At 48.2% G+C, this 19,021-nt stretch overlaps 9 protein-coding genes and 2 non-coding genes across 11 annotated transcripts; 5 read left to right on the top strand and 6 right to left on the bottom strand.

The window, feature by feature from the left end:
• The first annotated feature begins 18 nt into the window (after positions 1-18).
• Positions 19-91, top strand: BO94DRAFT_t312. The gene has a single exon. It is a non-coding gene; the product is annotated as a tRNA-Phe (tRNA).
• A 269-nt stretch (positions 92-360) lies between these two features.
• Positions 361-1,304, bottom strand: BO94DRAFT_615569 (uncharacterized protein; the record flags this gene model as incomplete). Its single annotated transcript, XM_025616759.1, has 3 exons — positions 361-503; positions 527-881; positions 960-1,304. The coding sequence occupies 3 exons, from the start codon at positions 1,302-1,304 to the stop codon at positions 361-363; spliced, it is 843 nt and encodes a 280-aa protein (XP_025461337.1).
• Positions 1,305-1,987: 683 nt separating this feature from the next.
• On the bottom strand, positions 1,988-3,701 carry BO94DRAFT_529406 (MFS transporter; the record flags this gene model as incomplete). Its single annotated transcript, XM_025610461.1, has 6 exons — positions 3,554-3,701; positions 3,455-3,504; positions 3,295-3,411; positions 3,099-3,250; positions 2,685-3,053; positions 1,988-2,631 (listed from the first exon to the last, which is right to left on the bottom strand). The coding sequence occupies exons 1-6, from the start codon at positions 3,686-3,688 to the stop codon at positions 1,988-1,990; spliced, it is 1,467 nt and encodes a 488-aa protein (XP_025461336.1). The 5' UTR covers positions 3,689-3,701.
• Positions 3,702-4,468: 767 nt separating this feature from the next.
• Positions 4,469-5,357, bottom strand: BO94DRAFT_629337 (uncharacterized protein). The gene is made up of 4 exons (XM_025617554.1): positions 4,975-5,357; positions 4,847-4,927; positions 4,538-4,797; positions 4,469-4,476 (listed from the first exon to the last, which is right to left on the bottom strand). Exons 1-3 carry the CDS (start codon positions 5,209-5,211, stop codon positions 4,654-4,656), a joined length of 462 nt encoding a protein of 153 aa, XP_025461335.1. The 5' UTR covers positions 5,212-5,357; the 3' UTR covers positions 4,469-4,476; positions 4,538-4,653.
• A 1,210-nt stretch (positions 5,358-6,567) lies between these two features.
• On the top strand, positions 6,568-6,904 carry BO94DRAFT_356935 (uncharacterized protein). The gene has a single exon (XM_025607139.1). It carries the CDS (start codon positions 6,650-6,652, stop codon positions 6,821-6,823), a length of 174 nt encoding a protein of 57 aa, XP_025461334.1. The 5' UTR covers positions 6,568-6,649; the 3' UTR covers positions 6,824-6,904.
• Positions 6,905-7,902: 998 nt separating this feature from the next.
• Positions 7,903-8,691, top strand: BO94DRAFT_629336 (GNAT family N-acetyltransferase; the record flags this gene model as incomplete). Its single annotated transcript, XM_025617553.1, has 2 exons — positions 7,903-8,601; positions 8,681-8,691. The coding sequence occupies exons 1-2, from the start codon at positions 7,944-7,946 to the stop codon at positions 8,689-8,691; spliced, it is 669 nt and encodes a 222-aa protein (XP_025461333.1). The 5' UTR covers positions 7,903-7,943.
• Positions 8,692-8,881: 190 nt separating this feature from the next.
• On the bottom strand, positions 8,882-10,944 carry BO94DRAFT_551805 (fatty acid/sphingolipid desaturase; the record flags this gene model as incomplete). The annotated part of the gene is made up of 4 exons (XM_025613553.1): positions 8,882-10,289; positions 10,334-10,564; positions 10,620-10,675; positions 10,909-10,944. The coding sequence occupies 4 exons, from the start codon at positions 10,942-10,944 to the stop codon at positions 8,882-8,884; spliced, it is 1,731 nt and encodes a 576-aa protein (XP_025461332.1).
• A 792-nt stretch (positions 10,945-11,736) lies between these two features.
• Positions 11,737-12,291, top strand: BO94DRAFT_356928 (uncharacterized protein). Its single transcript, XM_025607138.1, has one exon. It carries the CDS (start codon positions 11,870-11,872, stop codon positions 12,161-12,163), a length of 294 nt encoding a protein of 97 aa, XP_025461331.1. The 5' UTR covers positions 11,737-11,869; the 3' UTR covers positions 12,164-12,291.
• Positions 12,292-12,878: 587 nt separating this feature from the next.
• BO94DRAFT_629334 (uncharacterized protein) lies at positions 12,879-16,612 on the top strand (the record flags this gene model as incomplete). The annotated part of the gene is made up of 3 exons (XM_025617552.1): positions 12,879-12,884; positions 12,934-13,097; positions 15,915-16,612. 3 exons carry the CDS (start codon positions 12,879-12,881, stop codon positions 16,471-16,473), a joined length of 729 nt encoding a protein of 242 aa, XP_025461330.1. The 3' UTR covers positions 16,474-16,612.
• Positions 16,613-16,980: 368 nt separating this feature from the next.
• BO94DRAFT_t311 lies at positions 16,981-17,113 on the bottom strand. The gene has a single exon. It is a non-coding gene; the product is annotated as a tRNA-Glu (tRNA).
• A 261-nt stretch (positions 17,114-17,374) lies between these two features.
• On the bottom strand, positions 17,375-18,813 carry BO94DRAFT_615561 (S-adenosyl-L-methionine-dependent methyltransferase; the record flags this gene model as incomplete). The annotated part of the gene is given in 5 exon segments (XM_025616758.1): positions 17,375-17,691; positions 17,739-18,193; positions 18,238-18,387; positions 18,407-18,537; positions 18,580-18,813. 5 exon segments carry the CDS (start codon positions 18,811-18,813, stop codon positions 17,375-17,377), a joined length of 1,287 nt encoding a protein of 428 aa, XP_025461329.1.
• Between the last annotated feature and the right edge of the window lie 208 nt (positions 18,814-19,021).

Below are 19,021 nucleotides of genomic sequence, written 5' to 3'. Positions count from 1 at the left end.
AGCCGATCTTCAACAAAAGGGGCAATGGCGCATCTGGGAGCGCGTCAGACTGAAGATCTGGAGGTGGCCGGTTCAAGCCCGGCTTGCCCCATTCTTTTTCTTCTTTTTGCATTGCATGGAAACTCCACTTTGATTGTACGATGTGATTGGCTCAGTTATCTTTGGGTGCCTGGCTGCTTATCTGCGCTCACACTGCCATGTCTTTTCCCCGTAGCCCTGCAATTATTCAACCAGATATCCCAAAAAACACTTAGAGGTATAAATCAAACTAGACACAATAATAAATACACAATATTGATACACTCACGGATCCCAACAATACCCTCAGCCCCATCCCCAAACCACCCCAAAACAAAACAACTACCCACACCTCACAACCTCCAAACAAGGCGTCTTACTACTAACACTCCCATTCCCATCCTCATCCCCACCATCTCCAGCAGCACCACCACCACCAATAACCCCCTTCGGCTTCTCCAACCTCACACTCCCCTCCCTCTCCCCTCATCCCCAACCCCATCCCCACCCCCCTGATTCCTCTTCCTCCCCCAGAAAAACCCAACCCCGACCCCCACCAACCCCAACACCAACCCTCCAAGGGCAACACCCACCCCAACCCCAATCTTCGCCTTATGTGACAACCCCCCATCCATCTCCTCCATGCCCTTACTGACCCCTTCCCCCGTCGGAACAACAGTAACTGTACTGACCGAGGCAGTGGCACTACCACTTCCACTCGCACTTTCATCCAAGAAATCAATCAACGTTCGATTCAACTTAAACGCCGCCCCGGAGGAACAACACGCATTGGTACTCCCACAACACCAGAGAGAATTCCCGCAGGGCGTGAGTTGGTTACTCCAGTTGGAGTTGCCCCCGTTCTATATCACATTCGTTTATGTTAGCTTGCCTGAAATAGGATGGGTAATTGTAGGTAAGGAAAGGCAGGGGGTATATACCCTACTACTACATATATCTCTTGAAAGGCAATTTGTAGAGTTCCAGGACGAATCGGTGCAGAATTCTCGGTAGTAGGTTGTGCTCGTTGTGCCGGTGCTGGTAGATTGGGCTGTGGATAAGCATAGACCGGACGGATCACAAGACTCGGGGTTTGCGGCGTTCAGACGACAACACATTGAATGCACGCCGGAGATGGAGATGCAGGGTTGGTAGATGGTGTTGGGGACGAGGGTGCCGTCGGGGGCGTAGCATTTTGCTCCTGTTCCGGTTGCGGTTGCGGTTGTGAGGGGGAGGAGGGGGAGGATGATTGAGAGGGTGGTTGTGGTGGGGGGTTTCATTTTCATTGTGCTGCCTTGCCGATGAATAATGGCGATGATGATGATGATGATACCCAAACGAAAAAGACTAAGAAGGCAGATGAACCAATCCAATGCCCAGAAGCGGAGAACGGGCTTTATATCTACCTAAGTACTACCAACTACGTACATACACACCCTTGTGTAACTCCTCAGATACTTCCGCACCCTAGATATAACTATATCAGGGATGTTATCACACGCCCATATGAAAAAAGAAACCATCTACATAACTACAGTGGCAGGAAACCAATACCCACCACCAGTCAGAAACCCGGGCTTAAATCCACCTGCATTATCCGCTGCATTATGACTCACTTGGGATTTGGGATAATTCCGATTGAGCTATGCTCGATTACCTATCTAGGGATGTGATGGTGGGTCCGGATGCAGGGTGGGTAGGACAGGATGTTTTACCGTGCATTCCAGGGGTGGTAGGGATGGGAAAGGGTTCCAGGCTAATTAATTAGGTGGTAGACTGGAATAGGATTCCGAGGGGAGGTGGGATGGGGATTGTAGGATTGTAGGATCGTACTTGAGACTGTAGGACAAGGGAGGGTTATCTTCATTCATTAGAGACTATCTATGCACGCGGTACGCGTCTCAATCCCAAACACACCAGCACAATTATTAAAACATTATATAACACCAACCCATAAATCCCAACCATCTTACTTCTCCCGAGGAATCGCCACCACATCATCACCCTCCCCATCCCCCATATCCCCCTTCCACCCCTTCGCCCTCAAAAACTCCCTAAACCTCTCATCCCTAACCCGCAAATCCCCACCATCAATATCCTCCACAAAAAAATACGTCACCAAAATCCCCACAATCCCACAAATCGCCGCAATAATAAACGTCCACCTCTTCCCCAAATTATTCTCAATGGGAGTAAACGCCTGCGTCCCAATCGCACCCCCCGCCTTCCCCACCGCCGCCGACAACCCATAACAAGTCCCTCTCACACCCGTAGCATATAACTCCGAAGAAAGCAAACCGAGCATGTTCCCCGGCCCAAAGTTCCCCGAACTCTGCATGAGGCCGTAGAATACTACGAAAAGAGGAATGATTTTGGTGATTTTGTCGTAGGCGCAGCCGATGATGAGCCCGAAGATAAGATAGCCGCCGAATCCGAGCATCATGATGTTTTTGCGGCCGAGTTTGTTGCACAGGATGGCGCCGAGGAAGACGCCGGGTAGGGAGATCGCGCCGAGGAGGAGTTGCCATTCGGCGGTGCGGAGGATGGAGGAGTCCTTCACGACGGAGGAGATGATGGTTGCGGAGAAGACGCCGTTGGGGAAGGTGACAAAGTCTGATATAGTTTATTAGCGTTGGGGTTCGTGGGGAGGGAGGGATGGGGGGTACCGTAGAGGAACCAGGCACCGCATGTGCCGATAAGTGACTTCCAGTAATAGCGAATGACTAGACCGTAGGGGACTTGTTTTTTGATAGCGCCGCGGCGGTAGAGAGCCGAGTTTAGCATGCGCCAGCGGAAGTAAAAGACGGACAGAGGCCAGATGCATCCGATGCCGAAGCAGACGCGCCAGACGGTGCTGTAGTGGGATTGGTGGCAGGCGGAGAAGACGATCAGGAATACGAGAACGGCGAATGGGCCGCCGAAGGATAGAGGGAAGTTAGTCACCATGATGAAGGCGGGGCCGCGCTTCTCTAGGGCTAGGTCGTTGGCCGTTTCGGAGGCGGAGACGGATGAGGCGGGGTATTCGCCGCCGGTTCCTATGAGGTTAGTATGATGGTTGATAGGAGGAGGGGGTAACTTACCGAAACCGATAATGCCGCGGGATACTGTCAGCATCCAGAACATGCCCTCGATGGTGATGCCGTGCGATGCGGTGGCCAGGATACCGCCGACCACGATCATTAGAGTGGTGAATACCATGGCTGCTTTACGACCGATGTAGTCGCAGGTCAGACTGTGATTATTAGCGAATCCTTAGAAGTTAGGGTGGTGGCATACCCGATCACAATCTGACCGATAATTTCTCCGACGAGCAAGGCATTGGACACGCGGGTGGAAACAGCAGAGACGTATTGCTTAGGGTATTCCGCCTTGAGAAGAACGTTGGCCATTGTCCTGAACTGTTAGCGGCGCATGGCTATCGCAGCGGGGTAAGTACATGAGGTTGTTCTGGTAGCCATCACTGATCATGGCAAAACCACTGGCGACCTGATAATGTCAGAAAGTCCAGCCTGTGCCAAGGACCGACAGCACTCACGATGGTCAAATAATCCGAGAGACTCTGCCGCTTGCTGGACTCCGAGTCAGCGACCTCGGTGTCAACCGCCTGGACAGTCTGCAGGCCGCCAACATCCTTAGGATGGGACTCTTTCCACGCGTTTTCCGTCGACATTTCGATGGCACAGAAGAAACAAGATGGATGAAAAACTAGGTACAGCTGAGCACGAGAGCAGGATTTAATACGACTCGTGGCGGGCGTTGCATGCGCATGCAACCTCATTGGCCAATCAGCGGCTGCCCGCGACGGCAGCCATCCTGGTTATCAGTAGCCAATGTGATTGGTGGATATGAACAAGCTTAGTGAAGCCGAGCCAATCAGGACAGTCCACCATTCCACGTGCGTGGATCCATGGATCCCGTGTTGCTTATGAGGGCCGTCCTTTCATCCACGTTGATACCAAGCATTCTTTGACTGGTGCTCGGCCTAGCCGTACGGATCTCCGAGTGGACTGAGGCATGCGTGGTGTTGGGCACGTGGACGTATATCTCGATAGGGCTGATGGTACTGAGCACGTGCTCATCTGGGCAGCAGTGAGTAGCAGGACGTTGTCCGAGGTGGATGCACACCATAGGGGGTAAAGGAGTAGTGGGTGTGAGACCAATCAAAGCTATGGACATTGAGTCATGTTACTAATTGTTTCACAGGATTGTTCCTGCACATGTGATCCACAAGCGAGATATGGAGTAATCTTGACCAAAGTGTTGCGCAGGCTTGGCAGAGGTGCCCAAGGAGAGCGCCACACCAGGCAGCCACATAGCTCATGCCACACCATATTTGGCTTGCAGCAAGTTGAGCTCTAATGCAAGTGAAACTCTTACGACTTTCACAGTGATGCTTATGATTTTCAATCAGAGAACTCAACCTGTCGTTATTTTTGAGCTTTATGCATGGCTGAAATTCTACGCCAAGTAGTTAGTAATGAAACGCAGTGTATAAAGAATGCCTCAGAAAAAGGGATACCTCTGTAAAAATAACTAACTTATCTCAATTCACTCAACCCTCCACCCCTTTGCTATATCGAGCAATAACACAGAAAATCAAACATTCCGCATCAATGTACATCCATGACTCCCATCTCAAACATACTGTGCGATCAGAGATAACTCTTTCTCATCAAATGTATATTCTCTTCGCAATCCTGCAGAGCATTCAAGGCTCAGCAGCAAATATAGCAGACGGCGAAAACCTCTCGTGGCCGATATTCTGTGAATGCAACAATGCTGCCACCATTAGCAAATATCTCAATCAATAATTTCTTGCTCCACATACGCGCCGAAATCTGAACTGGCGAGTTGAAAGTGCCACTGCATATAATCTCCACATTACCCGGCTGTTGTCTACCTTTGAACTCTATTCCTGTCAGTCCACGTAATCGCTCAATGATATGGAGAACTTGCCATCACCGGGCCGGAGAAAGATCTCCAAGATTGCCGCAAGGGCCGTAGGAATGGTGAGAAGCATGGTAAGAAAGCTGCTTGCTTCAGATGACGGCCAACCCATATTGAGGGGATGGATGATGAAGATGAAAGAATCACTTGAGACAAAAGAGCGATGTCGCTTTTATACCTTCTGGGAGAGTAAAGGGAGATAAACAGATAGGACAAGTAGACGTGTCGGATAGTGCGGTGCTTCATGTCCTGCTCGTAGTGATTAGATGTTCCACAGTTGACATATCTTAGTGTATTGTCAAACTCAAAACGTCAATGTCAGGGCTAGATCAGGTACACCGCCAAATTGGCAGGGGGGTGTCGTGCCCAAAGCGCACAGAGACAGGGATTTCTCAAGGCAGAAATGATGTATCGACTCTGATATTTATTTGATTGTGCTATACAGCTCGTTTTAGGCATGTGAAGAGGAAGTATTTCCACCGCGGTCGGAAAGCGTGTCGGGCGTTACTACAAACATACTCCAGGCAAGAACGATCTGTCTAGCACACTGACAGTCTGGGAAAACTTTTGAAAACAGGATGTATTGTAGATAGTCCCTGTTTTTTTATATCTGGGTTTTGCTCTCACTGCAATTTGTCCATCTGACTCAGCATATTAAGGTTCTTATAAATGTGAAAAAGCTCTACAAAAATCACCGACAGAATGTCAGAGCTTGTAAACACAGCGATCTGGAAAATAGCCATGGACTGTCAGTTGTAGACCAGTGGAGGAAGGCAGCATTGTTAATCGCAAGGCTGTAGGCAGACAATCTCCCGGGCGACGGCGCTTCGCCCCAATGAGACTAGGCGCTAACCCATGAGTCATGATTCAGGTACGTGACGTTGTTTTTGAACAGAGCCTTGCGGTCAGCCTGGCCTTAATCAAATTCAGCAATTTTGTAATCTCAGACCAGAGATTATACATATACAACAGATACCCGAGGACGTATGCTGGGCTTCCACCTGCAACTTTCTAGGCCTCCCATGCATGGTCTGGAAGACAGGAAGCAGTAGCTCTCAAGCCAGCCCAACCTCTGTGTCAACCTACCTAATGCAGAACTCATCACAGGATATTTGCCCCAGGTGAAGACACCCATGATCACGATAACTCCTGCAGCAGGCTTGAATGGGAAAGTAAAAAAAAGTCAATATCTACCGCTGTCCCAACCTCAACGTTCGAGAAGGGTATGGCCGAAGAAATCCATAGCAAAGTGCACTACCAACTGCATCTCGCTGGATTTGGGATCACCATCGGGGCCTTGTCTAAAGATGTCTTCCAATGAAAACCGATGAGTTGTCGTAACAACAAGATTCGAGACTGATCGGATTGCGGATCCTGGTAGGTGGTAGTTGTTGGGGATAGAGAATCTGCCTTAAAAGCCAGCTAGATGGCGATTATAGCAGTGTAAACCATATCGATGTGAATCCCTTGTCACAACCATGGCATTGTTTTGCTTCCAGCTTGGGTCAGGCTATGCTGAATCAACCATTTTACCTATCGTTGCCATCCTTGCTCACCGCAGCTTCCTAAAGCTTGCATAGATTTCGTGTGCCACTTAGATTGCTCGGCCTTGTGAGAGGAAGCAGATCACTCTTCCAGGGAGCTTAGTATATTGACTAACCACTGGGTATTACCTAGCTGCAGGATGTTCAGCCTTGCTTACTCCGCATACTTAATCGGTCCGTACATGAAAGGTGGGCCTATTTATCAACATGAACCAATATTAAATCACAAATCGAGTCCGTTTGAAGCACCTGTCCCCAAATTTGCTTCTTATCCACTTGTGCACCCTCTGGCCATGCGCCCTGCTCCCGCTTAATTACCCCTGAGTACTGAGCAGTAGTACTAGATACCTACCCGCCATTTTCTCCGACGGGCACGGACCCAACCAAGCAAAGAGGCGGATTGAACTATCATTGGTAGATCTGGCGCTTTAGATCAAAAGTTACTTGGTTGTTCGCTTGACTGGAGTGCTGCCAGCATGACTCGTGATCCCATTGTTGCCTCGGGATTGTTGCCCCATGACCTTTTGAAAAATACCGATCTGTCCCAGGCCAGTCTATCACTCGACCCGCAAATTGCGACGGCAGAACATACTAGCCGGGAAAAACCGGGTGTTATGCCAGCCTTATGCACTGGAAATTACTTTTGTTGTTGATCAGTGTTGTTTCGTAACCATGCGATTGATTATTTTATGCACATTCAGTTGATACCTTTAATAGGATGTATTTTATTCAAGTTTATTGCATCTAATCTCTTGCATTTGCTCTTAGTGTGATGACTCACATCTCTGCCTGCGGTGGTACCTCCTAAGTAAACTCATAAGTGATGTGTGTTATAAGCACTGAGCTAAGAGTTCTAGTCTTTTGCCAGATGGCCAAGTTGGTTCTCATTTGCATCAATGGTACGATCGTATCTTATAGCGCACTAAGATCGGATCGTGACCTCTTCTCACACAATATTGGAAAATTTACACCCCTAGATACTATCATTTCCATAATTTCAGATTCCACTCAATGTCAATGAAACCCTCCCTATGAATCCGTTCAATAGGCAATACCATCCCTCTCAACCACTTCACAACCTCAACCCCAAACCCACCAGAACCACAAACAAAACCTCTTCATCTTAGACACCCCCTCCAATCATCTTTCCCAACCCTATCCTATGCACCAGGACATATCAATCATAATCAAAAGAATCAACCCATGCAACCCCATACAAAACACAACATGACTCATATCCCAAAAAAACCCCAATCTTCTACCCCCAGCAGCGCGGGAATACTATGACTCGTCCCGACGGCCCGCTGTGACTCACGAAGATCCCAGCTCCACTATCACCACCACCACACATAAATACTCCTCCACAATCCATACAATGCCAATCTAATCCAAAGCCCAATCCAAACAAACCCAACAACATACCCTTCAATCAAAATGTCTTCCTCCCAATCCACATATACTTTCTTCCGAATCCCCAAAACCGATTCCATCCACACCTCCGCCCAAAAATACCGATCCCTCCGCCTCCAAGCCCTAACCCTCTCCCCGAGGTCCTTCTCATCCACATACGAAATCGAATCCGCATTCACCGAGACAGACTGGATCGATCGTCTCACCGTCCCCGATCGTGAAGTCTTTATTTGCGCCGCCACCACCACCACTAGCAGCATAACCACCAACGAATGGATCGGCCAAGTTACTCTCCGTGGCCCATCCTCCGCCACTGCCTTCGAACTCCCCCCCGAAGCAGGCCAACCGGCGCAACGGAGCGACGACAAGGAAGAGCGCTGGCAGATGCTTAGTTTGTTTACGCTTCCAGAGCACCGTGGCCAGGGCCTAGGGGGGAAATTGTGCCAGGCGGCGCTGGATTGGCTGAGTAGTCGAGATGGGGTAGCACCAAGGATTCAGGTCAGGCTTATTGTGAAGGCGGGGAATGATGTGACGATTGCGTTGTATCGGAGGCTGGGGTTTGTGCATACGGGACGGGCGACGTTGGTGGAGGCGTTGATTGCTAATGGGGATGAGCATTTGGTTCCGGTGGAGAGTGAGGAGACGGTGGCAATGTTTAGGGAGAGGAGGGGGTTGGTTATGAGTTTGTGGATGGAGAGGGGGGGGATAGGTAGGTAGTGTATTATTAGATTGATAGGGCTTTGGTTGAATTGGGATGATAGAGAAGAGCTAATGAATGGTAGTCTAACTATTTATCTTGAAGAGAATACAACTCGTGGATTTGAACCTTGTCTAGTACATCGGACTATGAATAGTCCCTTGATCATGGCTCAGCTCTATTCTAACTAAGTACATCTTTACCCCTAACTAACATCCCACGATTTAATCCACTTCAACAAATCCATCCACCCACCCCTCCCAACTCAATGCCCATACAACAAATCCCCCCTCTCCGCAACCGTCCTCTGACACTTGGCCAAAATAGCAGCCTGTCTACTAACCTCCGCCAAACTCCCCACGACCTTCCTATTCCCCCCCACAAACCCATAAAGCGCATACGGGATACCCACGTCTTGACAAAACCGCAGGACGAGTTTCTGCGTCCTCCGCAGATTATGTCTCGGCACGCGGGGAAACAAATGATGAATAGCCTGGAACTGCAACCCCCCATGAATAAAATCCAACAATTCAGGACAATCCACGTCCATTGTTGTTCTAAGCATGCGTTGAGCGAAGGACTCCCCGGGACCAAGATCCATAGTTGACATGGCGAAGTGGGAGAGAGTGAACTGTACGTGGAGTGGCATGGTGACCATATGGCTGACCATTACGAAGACGAAGCGGTTCCAAGCGGTGGGAATGGAAGAGTAGACGATGCCGTAGCCGAACCAGGTCCAGAAGAGGATGTTACCGGCGATTTCGTACCAGCGGTGCCACCAGGCGAGGCCCTTACGGGGTCCTTGGCCTTGCAGGAGGAAAATCCAGGATTGGATGTAGAGGTTGAAGCGTCCGAACATGAGCACCGGGTAGTAGAGGTAAGCTTGGTAGGCGACGAGGAAGCGGGCGGCGTTGGTGTAGGGCATGAGGCGTTCGTGGTAGCTGGAGAAGAGGTTTCCGAGGAAACGGTGATTGACGGCGAAGAAAGGGAGGTGTTGGTTGTCCGGGTCGTGTTCGGGGAGGTTGGTGACGGTGTGGTGGACGTTGTGGGTGCGTTTCCACCAGCCGAGGGAGAGACCGCCGATGGGGGCGGCGATGGTCATTCCGATGAGACTGTCGATGGTGAAGTTGTGGGTGATGGCCATGTGGCCGGCGTCGTGGGCAGCGAAGACTAATTGGGACCAGAAGAAGCCGAGGAAGAGCGCGCTGGTGATGTACCATTCGATGTGCAGGAAGAAGAGCATGGTGGTGAAGATGAGGGAGCAGCGGGCGAATTCTTTGGCGTAGGCGAGGTAGTTGCAGTTGTAGAGACCTTCGGATTGGATTTGTTCGTGGAGAAGGTGGTATTTTTTGATAATGTCGCTTTGGGTGGTTTCGTCGAGTGGGGGGTAGTGAGTTAGGGTTAGGCTGATTTCTTTTTTGGTTTCGCTGTCTAGGAAGGTCATTGTCTCGGGGGAGTTGAGGTCGGTTGCTGCTTGCAGCACGGGGTCGAGACGATTGTCTGTATCTGGGCCCTGGCTTCCAGGGGTAGAGGTTTGTTTGCTGTCTGAGAGTGAGTCCTCATATGGACGAAACTGGCCACCCTGGATGGGAGGCACAAAGTTTCGCCATCGGCCCTCAATCCGGCCGATCTGGTACCGATCTATCAATCTTTGCGTTTCCTCTGAATGGAATCTGCACCAGTCAGTTATACACTATTGAGGAGTATCCCTACTTACACGGTGAATTCATCCGTGGCATCCTTGCCGACCAGATGTTGGATCGGTTTGTGACCCCCGGGATGGTACGGAATCCACGAATCGACACGTATCACCTTCTGGTGGATGATGAGAATGTGCTGTCCGGCAGCGATTAAGCCTTCGATCTGGCGAGAGGAAAGAACCGGATGTTTCTCTCGGAGTGCGTCGGCAGACTGCATCATGACGATTTGGTCAAGGTGTGAGGTACAACTGTGGTGGCTGCAAGAGTCGGTTCATCGGGAGGCTGGGGTGGCCCCATGCAGACCGAGCGGGTCGGAGACGCGTGGTTCGACACGTCAGAATATAAGCAATTTGATTGGACTAAAATGTGCTATTTTTAGCAGGATCTAGCCGTTAGTGATTAGATAGATACTCCTATAATTGGCTCTGAATTGAATTTACAGTTATTCCCTGGATTAATTGGTTGTTCAACAATTACCTGCGACAAGATGAATGGATATATGGGTGAATATTGATTATCACTGATCTTTCCTATAAGAAATATAAACCCCCCTGACCTTCTGAAGATCCCTTCCTTCTCCACATTCTCATACCTCCACAGAATCAACCTGCTTGAAATGAAAATCCATGATGGAAGCAAATTCTTCAATACATTCAATTCCTTTAACAGCATCAATGTACAAGAATAAGACAGCAATATCTCACCGTTTCTATGTATGATGCATATAATGTATCGCATCTACAAACAACAAGAAAGAGCATACCAGACAAAAAATCCTATCAGTTTGATACATCACCCAGCATATACCATGATGAGCAGCCCGAAACGAAGAGCCCGGTTTCTATAAACAGCCCAAGAGAATCGGTGACAATAGTCCACCCAAACAGCTATCATGACTCTATCCAAGCTGTCCTCCGTTCCTACACATGCATCGATAAATAGGAACGCAGCATTGATACTGCCTCCGTGAGAAGGTTACTAGATACCGTCAAGTATCAAGGATCAATGAGATGTCATTGTTGGCATAACACGTATTGGACAAATGGAAATCTCGATTGGAAAGAAGGAGATTCCAATCTTAGCCGAAATCAAAAATGGGACCACGCACATAGAGATGGGTCATCCTAACTACCAGATTTTCTCTTTCAGCACGTCGTGGAAAATCCCTCTGATTCGGCAGAAATATTCTTCATAAGAGTCATCATACGGGGTTATATGATCAAAGATCAATTCCAGGTCTTCGTATCGCTCGCAGGGTTGAAGGACCCGTTTCAGACCTTTTGCCATAGTCTTCCACGGCTCGACTCATTGGAATAGCCCAAACTTCAGCATGAGTCATTTTCCAGAGGATTATGAATGACATACTGCCATGCAAACCCTGGCCAACAACTATTATTCAACAACAGCATATCCAGCAGTTGTACAACTAACTTGACTATTACAACCGTTGGCTAAATTAACCTAGTCACTTATTACCAATCAACTAGTGATATCGTCAGCTACAGCGACGGAGTTTCTCGAAATCAACCCCCGTTAATCCAGTTGGACTGAGCATGAATTGTTCGCGGAGGAAAACTGATCATCGACATTATCATGAACTCGTGATGACGTGTTCTAACCGTTCCCTTGTATCGGAAATGTTGACTGAAGTCATGCATATACAGAAGACAACAACCAAACAAGTCTTCTATTTTAATCCCTTTATTGGAATGGTTCTGTTCTATCTCTGCGAACCAGCAATCCCTTCTTTCAGAGTTGACAGGAATCAGGCAACACAGTCATTCTGTCTATCACCTGTGAGCCCTACCAATCAAGTCTTCGAAACAGATCTTGGATATATCCTTTAGGTGGAACTGCCGCTATGGCCACATGGCAACTAGGACACATTACGAGCAGAACAATACGTTCATACTGATATATTCTCATCTGAATAATCCACATGGCATTAGGATCGTTTTACGTTTACTACGAGGTATATAAATAACCTCTATACTTGAAGTATCAGGAATACCATGTGATGATTCAGGAATGAAACAAATCATTCCGTGCATATATTTATAACGATATAGTCAGGGACAACAACTCAGGCTTTTAAGCCTAAACAACAGTACAGGAGATTCAAGAAGAAGAGCTTCAATGATCTCCAGGGATGCTCGTAATCCAGATGGAACGTGTCAAGTTAGGGGGGAGGAGGGGCCATAACCCCATCCAACCTTGCCTATAGTCGTCCAAAGCCAAGCCGGCTCTCAATAAAAACGAGGAGATAATAGGAGAAGTATCGAGTGAGCAGCTGGCCAAGGCAAAGGTAGTAGAGGTCAAATGCCCAGTCTGGGTATCTTGCGCGCGTGGCATGTGATGAGGGCCATTTCGTCAAGACAATTAACACCATACCAGGCTTTATCAGGCCATCACTACCTTGGATGCCGCTCACGTGTGGATCATATCAGCCACTCCATAGTTTAACAGCGTGACAGATCTGTGCAGATATATTGTCTTTTATGGTATAAGATGCAGAACCTACACTGGGCGACGCGACATAGAACAAGAGTGATAATTCTGATAATGAGAGTGACACGGAGAGCGAGCAGGGTGAAGACTATATACTGAACGATTACAGCGACAAGGAAAGTACATTGACGAGGTTTCTCAGGATGACAATGATGATAAGGATGCCGCCACCCCTATATCTGAGCCCGAATCATCTGCAACGCAGACCGAGTATACAAGCCTTGGTGGGCTTTCGAGTCCTGCTGCCGGTGCTTCGGCTGATTGGGCTGACATGTATGTGCAGGCTGATACTTTTGATAGATGGGTATATCAGCTTACTTATAAGCAATATCGTCATGAAGGCATTGTCGAGGCTAGTATTTTCTCGCCATACCATATCTCCACACACGACCGGGAAAATCTCTACTTCAGATTTCATTGAAGCAAGTCAACACTTGACAGCCGTCAAGAGACACTGAATAATTTCTGCGAAATTCACCAAAACCTAGACGGAAGAATAGCAGTTACCAGTCCCTCACTCACCTAAGAACAAATCCCCAGTACATCCACGAGCCAGGTCTGAAATATAACCTTCTAAATACAGACAATGTCAACAAATTACTCTAAGATAAAATCCATAATAGGCAAATGCTGGCCTTTTGAGACTGGGGCCCGAGATGACAAATCCATCGCCAAAGAAACAAGCATTTATACCCTAACAGTTCTCAATGAAACCCTGATGGTCCCCTATTTTTGGGCTGAGATGCACCCAGTCAACAGACCATAAAGCAGGTGGCTAGAGAACAGCAACCAGACATGATTCGAGAACAGCTATTCAAGATTCATGTTTCATACACCTGAGGAACTAAATACCGCAGGCAGATTTATAATCTAAGTGGACTGAAATCTCCACAAGCATCCAGTGTGGCTTTCTCTAAGCCTGCATCGACTTCCAGTACCATGAAAATAACACCAAAAAATTAACCCTCACACATAAGAAGCCTAAACAGGAAAGACTTGAAAGTAAAAAACAAACTGCACAAGAACAGTATAAACAAAAGATCAAGTCAAAAGAAACCTCTGGCTTAAAAAAAAAAAGAAACAAATGCCCTAAAAATCCACGAGATCAAAGATGGAAATGTCAAATAGGACACATCTCAGAAAGAAAGCCAGTGATATGGCCCATATGGCTGCTCAGCCATATATTATCCCCATAAGGAGGGAGATTACTTGCCGATGACCATGAAACAATAATCGCTCTCTGCACTATTTTGCATCCAGCGAACAGCTGAATCAGATTCATTGTCCCATGAGTAATGCACTGCTGCAAAGCTGGCTAAATAGAAAAATAAGCACTTTAGTAACCAGATTACAGTGGGTTTGTTCCACGGACACAGCTCGTGCACATAGGAGACAGATTACCATCAATGAGGTCATATCTCGATGGCCTTGACCAAGATGACACACCAACATCCCAGAGTTATATCGTCCTCCTACACCACGTGGTCAAGGAGCACAGTGGAAGTTGGAAGAAGATGATATGATTGACTAACCCGGTGCTAATGCTAAGTAGATTCTCAATCGGGGGGTCTTTAGGAGAAAAAGGACGGCATGGGTCTTTCCATCGGAGCCAGAGCGCCAATACTGACTCCAGTCAGAAGGTGCTCGCAATATATGAGCAGGATGCCGATGATTCCGCGGTGTAATATGTGATGAGAGCCACATGGTAGAAACAACCCGAAGCATGAACCACTACAGTGTGGCTCAATTAAAAACAGACGCTGTTTGGTTCATGACACCACCCCTCTTTCAAAGTACATTAGGGATTTCTTCAGAATGCCCTGAAACCAGACGGCAAAGTTAGAAACCTAATCACATAAAATCTAAGTACTTGGACTACCGGCAAATAGCAGATTATTTAACCTGCAATATCTGTCGGACATGTCCAATATTACTGGTATCGGCGATAGTGCTGGTACTGGTGCTGATGGTGGTGCTGTGATGTTCGTCGCCACATGATCGTTTCACTGATATGCTGGCTGAGTAACAATTCCTTGCTATGAGGGTTCTGTAGTTTCCGTGGTTGAAGGACTTGTTTTATTGGTTGGCGGATTCTGTGTAAATGAGGGAGACGTTCTTTGGGATTATCGGGATTTTAGTTTGTTGCTTGTTTGAGAGGATGGTGATGTGGCTGGCTTTCTTGCCGCATTCGTTAATAACACGCTCGGTGCCTCGATTCTGGCATACATGCCCTTTTGGGGTTCCTGATGGGGCTTTGATTGGGATAATTGGTGTTGAGTATTATGAAAAGTATTAGTCTGTGGCTTTAGTCTTCCTATGAGAGAGGCTTTATAATATAGACTTTATTGTAGACTATTGTTTATTAGACGATGATTCTTCCGATTACATTACGGCACAAGATTCATCTATAAACAGTTGGTCTTGCTCGACAAACAAATTAATGAAATTTCATTCCCGTGGGAATTCAACCTGATGGGGAAATTACTACTGTCGTTGCATAAAACGTAGTGTTCGATTTACTTCATTTGGACATGTAACCATAAACCCTGGGAGATGAGGTCGAGGTGGATGTTCATTGTAGAGCTTTGATAGTTAGTTTCCAGTTTAGAGCTGGGTCACTTACAGGGATCCTCTTCTAGCGCTGCTATGACCTTGTCTTGTCATACGCATGTGCATCTAAGCCAAGAATGGATAAGGGTTGGCGCTTAGCATGTTAACTAAGATGTTAGTTACTGTAGTACTATCCAGTTAAGCATTAGCAGGGATGATACCATGCAGGGGTAAAGATCATGGCCAGGAGTGAGTCATACGATGGAATGAGGGAATTTTGACGGAGTCCGACGGTAGACAGGAATTATTATTTCACTAGTTTGGATGCTAGTGAAGATTGAACCCACTATAAGGACCCTTGATTTACCTTCTCTGTTTTGGCTGTTATTTTCATCTGCACCAATTTATCATCTGTTATCTGCCATGACATGGATTACAGCGAATTTCGTGGGCCTCACCCTGATTTCCGTACTCCTGTCATGTGCGATGAAGAGGGCTTTCCTCTATACGAGGCCCCCTACGGTGGCCTTTTTTTTTTAGCATTATCCACAATGAGGACGTGGCAACCCTGCGTCGCTACGTCGATAGTAACAAGAACGGTTTCCCGATAGCATACGAGCGATCGTACTGCCATCTTTTCGATATCGCTGCGGAGTATGGAAGGTTACGCTCTCTGCGAGTAATGGTGGAGATTTATGTGGCCGATCCGACGATGGACGAGCCAGTGGACAAGTGCCTCGCCCGTATACAATGTTCACTCATGGATGTGGCCTGTAGGTATGCGGACCGAGAGATGGTGTTGTGGTTGCTGCACCATGATCCGCCCTTGGGGACATTGAATGGAGAGGATGAAATGACTGGCGGATTAGTGAGCACTGAGAAGCCTTGCCCTGAGGTGGTGAAAAATGCACGGGAGGATATGATCAAGATCTTGCGAGATGCTGGGGCCTCGATGGATCAGCCGAATGCTGCCGGAAGGACACCACCACAAGTCTTGGAGGATGTGGAGGAGAAACGTAGAAGGAGAGAGCAGGAAGAGGCTAGCAGACGGGCAGCTGGATTTCGGGGGAGGGGTCTGGGACGAGAGGGTCAGAATTGATGACATGGTGGCTTTGTCTTGAGTATGATGTGTTGACATGCAAAATTGACCAGCACCCAGCTGTGGTTTTTGGTATAGTTTGCAGGTTGTGTGAGTGCTAAGACGATGAACATATCTGATGATGGGATTCCATGGTTATATGTTGGAGTGGCTACTAAGGCGATTCAACCGTGTAGAATTCGATGGATGATGATCTAGCTAGGGGCCTCGTAGGCCATCTATATGGACTAACTAGCGGTGTAGGGAGGAGGGTCACGTGACCCTACGTTGCCTACCGGCGTGGGAGCCCATCGGGGATCCCAACATTATATATATCCGTCATGTCCCGTTAGCTGGTAACGCCTTCCTCTTCCCCTACCAACATCTCCAGAAAACACAACCATAATATACTCCACAAAAAGAACGAAAAATTAAATCTCGTAAATCCCAAGTGATCCCCCAATCCAATCAATCCAATTGGTTCCCCGCTGACGGGCTACGGTACGGGAGGGAAAAAAAAAAAAGAAACGTCCCGGGAGAGGATCGAACTCTCAACCTCACGATTAACAGTCGTACGCGCTAACCTGTTATTTGAATTAGCGACTGACGGGATGATTTGTTGGTGAATGAAGGGGAAGCTTACCAATTGCGCCACCGAGACAACTTGTTGATGCCGGGCTTGCTTTGACGATACATAACCATCCTGTTGAAGACTGGAGTGAATGGGGGTCATATTCGGAACGGAGCAATGTGTGTCAAAGCAAGATATTGCAATGTGAATTGAATATCTCTTAATGAGAACACGAGAAGAAGAAAAAAAAGACATCCAGATTCCCAAGAGAATTTTGAGCGAAAATAAAATCATTGAACAGTCAACACGTATACTTAATGAAAGTCACAGCTCAGAACGAAGCGACTACCCTCACACCTCAACCTCACACTCAATCAAACTCTCCGACCACCGATCCGCCGTCCAAATCTTCACCACTCGGAATCCAGCCTCAGTTAACAGCCCTCGCCACTGCGCCTCGGTCCGCTCCGTCCCCGCAAAGTCCGCCATGAGGATCAAGTCCAGCGAAGTCACATACCAAGGCGCTTTGTGATCCGTCACCACGTTCTCGTTGATCAAGAGTCGACTGACCCCAGGTACCATGGCTGCTTTGAGCGGGGCGAGAATCTGGAGGCAATCATCGTCTGGCCAGTCGTGGAGGATGGAGTGGAGGAAGTATGCGCGGGCTCCTACATCAATTAGCCGTGCAAGCGGAGAAGAAGGTGATAAGACGAACCCTTGACCGGCTGCTCTGTAAAAAAGTCATGGGCCATGCATTCGATTGATGGATGTAGATCAGTTGCTTCTGCAATGACAGCGGGCAGATCCTGCAGGATCAATCGTCCTGGAATTGTTGGCCACTTGGTGCAAAGCTCGTTGAGATCGTGGCCCTTGCCACCTCCGACATCGACGAGGAATATGTCTTCCTTCCCTAGCGGGCAGTCACCCTGCAGCTGGTCGACAGGGTAGAAGCCCGGGTCCATCCAGCTGGTGCGGCCCTTGTGGTAGATGGACATGTGGTTGTTGAATTGGGCACTCAGGACGGGGTTGTCTGCGAGAGCTTCGAAGAAGGTGTGCGTGGTGTGGATGCCCAGTTGGAAAGGACTGTGGTGGTTGTTGGTGGGATTTCGATAATTCGTCTGCTGGAGGAATTTGGGAATAGCGAAGATGGTGGGATAGAAGCAGTCCATGCTGATCGCTCAGTTAGGGTCTAGCTGGGGGTGAAGGTGACTGACAATACTGGAAAAGAGTCGGCGTATTTGGTATGAGCGAGAGTGTGGGAGAAGTTGTTGCAGGCATATTCGCCATTTTCGGTTTCGATGACGGCGTTGATGGCTCCCAGGTGTTTCATGATGCGTTCTGCAGAGATTATCAGTGAATGGAAGCTCAAGAGGTATTGGTCACGTATGAAGGAGGAGGATGTCCGCTCCGGTGGCATGCGCCAACTCATGAACGGACTTGGGTTGATCACTCTCAGCCAACAGACGAAAGATACCCAGGTCGATGGCTGTCGTGATGGCGGCAAATCCGGTGGACTAAAAGTCAGCTATCTCAAATCCCTGGAATAGTGGACTTACACTGCGCCAACAGTGTCGCCCTATCGCCTCTCTTGGGGTTTCAACCGCGGCTAACAATGATTCAACCACCTCTAGCAGCTGTTGCCGAGCAGTAGTTTGGCCGGCAGTAAATGCCTGAGTGAGATTGTTGATCTCCAAGACCAGGGGGACGATCTGGTCGGGGGCACCAGGGCTAACAGCGATGTGGTCGACATCAAGATCGACAGTCAACTGGTTGTTTTGGAGCTCGCCCATTTCTGAAGCAAGAGGAAGGTGCAGAGACTATGGAACAGTTGAAATGGTCAAGAAGCGAGGGGATGCGTTTATAGGCTACTCGGATTTCTCGTAATTGCAGTCAGCCTGACTCACCCGTGTAACAGCAAAATAATATGACACACACATATAGATGAGGAAGCAATGAGGGCCGAGAAGCACCAGGGTGAATCATAATGATCTAGGTGGT

The sequence above is a fragment of the Aspergillus sclerotioniger genome, assembly GCF_003184525.1.
Source record: "Aspergillus sclerotioniger CBS 115572 chromosome Unknown BO94scaffold_66, whole genome shotgun sequence".
NCBI lineage: Eukaryota > Fungi > Ascomycota > Eurotiomycetes > Eurotiales > Aspergillaceae > Aspergillus > Aspergillus sclerotioniger.
Note: the sequence above shows the minus strand (reverse complement) of the source record. Positions and strands in the feature narration are given on the sequence as shown.

Bases quoted from the DNA above. Each gene is read 5' to 3' on its own strand.
- BO94DRAFT_629337 (XM_025617554.1), bottom strand. From the start codon at position 5,211: ATGAAGCACCGCACTATCCGACACGTCTACTTGTCCTATCTGTTTATC. The intron at 4,928-4,974 runs GCAAGTTCTCCA...TGACAGGAATAG, and splicing joins CTTTCTCCGGCCCGGTGATG to AGTTCAAAGGTAGACAACAG. The intron at 4,798-4,846 runs GTATGTGGAGCA...TAATGGTGGCAG, and splicing joins GCCAGTTCAGATTTCGGCGC to CATTGTTGCATTCACAGAAT.
- BO94DRAFT_356935 (XM_025607139.1), top strand. From the start codon at position 6,650: ATGTTCAGCCTTGCTTACTCCGCATACTTAATCGGTCCGTACATGAAA.
- BO94DRAFT_356928 (XM_025607138.1), top strand. From the start codon at position 11,870: ATGAATTGTTCGCGGAGGAAAACTGATCATCGACATTATCATGAACTC.